General features: G+C 43.9%; 1 protein-coding gene across 1 annotated transcript in view; it reads left to right on the top strand.

Moving 5' to 3' along the window:
* The window catches only part of LOC111952760 (semaphorin-3D-like), a 63,917-nt gene that overhangs the window by 23,850 nt on the left and 36,627 nt on the right, over positions 1 to 3,440 (top strand). The window contains 1 exon segment of the mRNA XM_070435216.1: positions 1,949 to 2,109. Within this exon segment, the coding sequence (XP_070291317.1) occupies positions 1,949 to 2,109 (161 nt within the window).

Here is a 3,440-nt window from a genome sequence, read left to right on the forward strand (position 1 = left end):
AAAGAGAAGGATACCCTCATAAGCATGACTCGGGCCCAGCATCATCTACACCACCGGCTCCATAGCATGACTTGGGCCAAGCCTCAGCTACCCGCACTCTCCATAGCTTGACTAGACTCAGCCTCTGCTATACCTACATCCATAGCCTGCCATAGACCAGCACGCGGCTCTAACACCAACCCTCCCCTGCATATACAGGCCCAGCCTCAGCTACCTCCACCATCTGCTACCTGCACTAGACCCAGCGCTGTGGCTTTTCCCCACCATCTCTAGCCTGACTAGACCCAGCCTCTGCTTCTCCAACATCCTAGCCGGGACTAGAACCCAGCCGGTCCCTCTCTAGCCATCTCTAGCCCTCAGCCTCATCTAGCACCTACCATCTCTAGACTGACTTAAGGCCCAGCCTCTTGCTTGTCTGCATCTTCCTTACCGCCCTTGTCATTTTGACCTCGCTTTCCCGTCCATTTGCGCTTGTAGTCCTCACCTTGTCTACGGCCTTTAGTGGGCACGCAAGAGCTCTTGTGCCACCAAATCCTCACAATTCAAACCCCGTAGACTATGCTTGTCTGGCAAAACCTGCAATAGACCGCCTCCCCATGCCCTCACTTTAAAATAGCACATTTAGTCTGTTGCTCGTTGTTGTTGCAGAACATAAACATTCTCCTCCGGAAGACAACGTGTTTAATCAAGTCAACGGATCCCTGCTAATAGCTCTGTCATTGACGTACAAGTTATAACATTACGGAAAATACCGCTAGCAAACTGTACCTAAATACTGACTCAGCCCTTTTCCCTAATTTTGATCATACACGTGAGTAAACGGGGCAAATATTTTGACACTACTAAGATAAAACTCTTGTTTGAACTGGGTAGGAGAGAGGGTGAAATTGACACCAACACATCCTTCGAAATATTCCGCTAGCAATTAGCCTATCCGGTATTGACGCATTGAATAGGCTGGAGCCTGTCTTTCATGAACACAACACAGCTTTTGTTCATTTAGAAGCAGAATGTATAAACCAGCTCCTACGCTGTTCAACGCGACAGAGAGAACTCCTCCACCTTAATCCGTTCTCAGGAACACACCTGAATCATGGCCTGTCTAGACAGCGTTGTTCCTCCGCGCTAGGCGTTGAGAAGCCATTTGCGCAGCCTACACCTATCCAAAGCCCCGCAGGAAGTTACTCTGTCCTCTTCACTCCTAGCAGGTACTTTGAAAAAAAAACATATTGGATAGGCAAAAAATATTGTCTAGTTAGGATTGCGCAGCCTCCACCAATTTTCACGAATAAATTCCTCAAAGCTGAAATAACAAGCAAAAGCAATCACAGGAGAAGTTAGTTAGGGATAGAGCTTTCGCATCGCCAAACTACTCAGGACTCCAAAAGACGAGTCCTCAGCTATAGCACCGGCAGAAGAGAGAAGAGAGAGAGAGAGCAGAGTAGAGAGAGAGAGACGAGAGAGAGAGGAGAGAGAGGTGAGAGCAGAGAGAGAGAGAGGTAGAGTAGAGTTAAAGTTTATTGTACAGAGAAGAGAGAGAGAGGAGAGAGAGAGAGATGAGCACGCACGCACGCACAGAAGGATTTTTACTCTCTTCGTTCAGTTAAGGTGTTGAATAGTGAGACAAGTGATTAGAAAGTTTCAGCTCATGCCAAGACACGCAGGCATCCATGACCTGTTTCAACACACAACCTGTCTCTGTCTAGAAAAAGTCTCTCCCAACTATGCTTATAGTTTCCCGGTTCATTAAACTAAGTGTATTCTATGAAGTCTTGATGAACCAAACCAAACTTTTTCCATACATCAGAATATGTGTATGAAAGTCTGCATGCATTCCTGTGTATGTTTTGACCCTAACTCTTTCTCTCTCTTTCTCTCTCTCTCTCTTTCTCTCTCTTTCTCTCTCTCTTTCTCTCTCTCTTTCTCTCTCTTTCTCTCTCTCTCTCAGAGCTGGTGCAGAGTGGTAGTGTATCAGTGTTCCTGAGTCCTACTGATGGTCTCCATTCCCACTCTGTGTTGTTGGATGAGGAGAGAGGCAGGCTGCTGCTGGGAACCAGAGACTCAGTTTACCTACTGGACCCTGACCACCTCAGTAGAGCCCCCAGGAAGGTATCCTGCACCTGCAACCTTTCTGGAGAACCATTTACTTTAATTATGCAGGGAATTTGGGGGTGCAATCTTTATCCAAATAAAGATAAATGTAATTGTGCGGGAAAGGACAATATAGAAATAAAAATATCTAAGCCAACACAGTATAATTTGGCCTGATTATGCAAAAAGGGTATGAGCTGGACCTATAGGAGACAGTATAGTATCTCTCTCCAGCAGAAGGAAGGAAAGCCCTGGGCAGAACTCAAGTCTTAACAGCTGACTAGCTATAACCCCATGCAGACACAAACTGCCACACCTCAGACATGCACACTCACGCAGGGAATCACCCAACTCTCTCCAATAGGCTCAGCTACAGTGCCTATAGGTTGGAGGTAAACACCCCCTGGAACTTTTTTCACATTTTGTTGCGTTAWAAAGTGGGATTGAAATAGATTCCATTGTATTTTTTTCCATTGATCTACACAGAATATTCCATAATGTCAAAGGAGATACCACTTCCTCTGTCCCCCATACATACAACATCTGTAAGGTCCCTTAGTCAAGTATTGAATGTCAAGCACAGATTCAACTACATAGATTGACAGTGATTGGTAGATAGGTAACAATAACAAATCAGACATGGAATATCTCTTTAATATCTCTTTAAGCATGGTCAAGTTAATAATTGAAAATTGCTGTCTAGCCATGATCCCAAACACCTTGACAGAGATTAAAGAAATTGAAAATAATAATGACTAACATTGCACAATACAGGTGTGCAATGCTCTTATTAGACTTACCCAAAAAGACTCACAGCTGTAATCGCTGCTAAAGGTTTTTCTTATTTACTCAAGGGGGTGAATACTTAACTAATCAATTCGTGTATTAGTGTTTTATTTTTCATTCATCTTTAAAACATGTTAAAAATGTTGTGTAGATCGTGACAATTAAATCCATTTTAATCCCACTTTGTAACACCATAAAAAGTGAAGAAATCCAAGGGGAGTGTAGACTTTCTATAGGCCCTGTAAGGAACACAACACACACACCACACACACACACACACACACCACACACACACACACACACAACCACACACACCACACACACACACCCACACCACACACACACACACACACCACACACACTAAACACACACACACACACACACACTACACCACAATTGAATTATGGGACTGCACTGATGTATATTTTTCTCTTGCTTTGGTGCTCTTTTATGATATATATGTGATATCTCTAAATAGCTTACCCAGGAAAGGGGCATGACAATAAGCCGCATAATTTAAATACATGTAGCTGTACGAAATTCAGGTTTACTCCGAAAATCA

The sequence above is a fragment of the Salvelinus sp. IW2-2015 genome, linkage group LG26, assembly GCF_002910315.2.
Source record: "Salvelinus sp. IW2-2015 linkage group LG26, ASM291031v2, whole genome shotgun sequence".
Lineage (NCBI taxonomy): Eukaryota > Metazoa > Chordata > Actinopteri > Salmoniformes > Salmonidae > Salvelinus > Salvelinus sp. IW2-2015.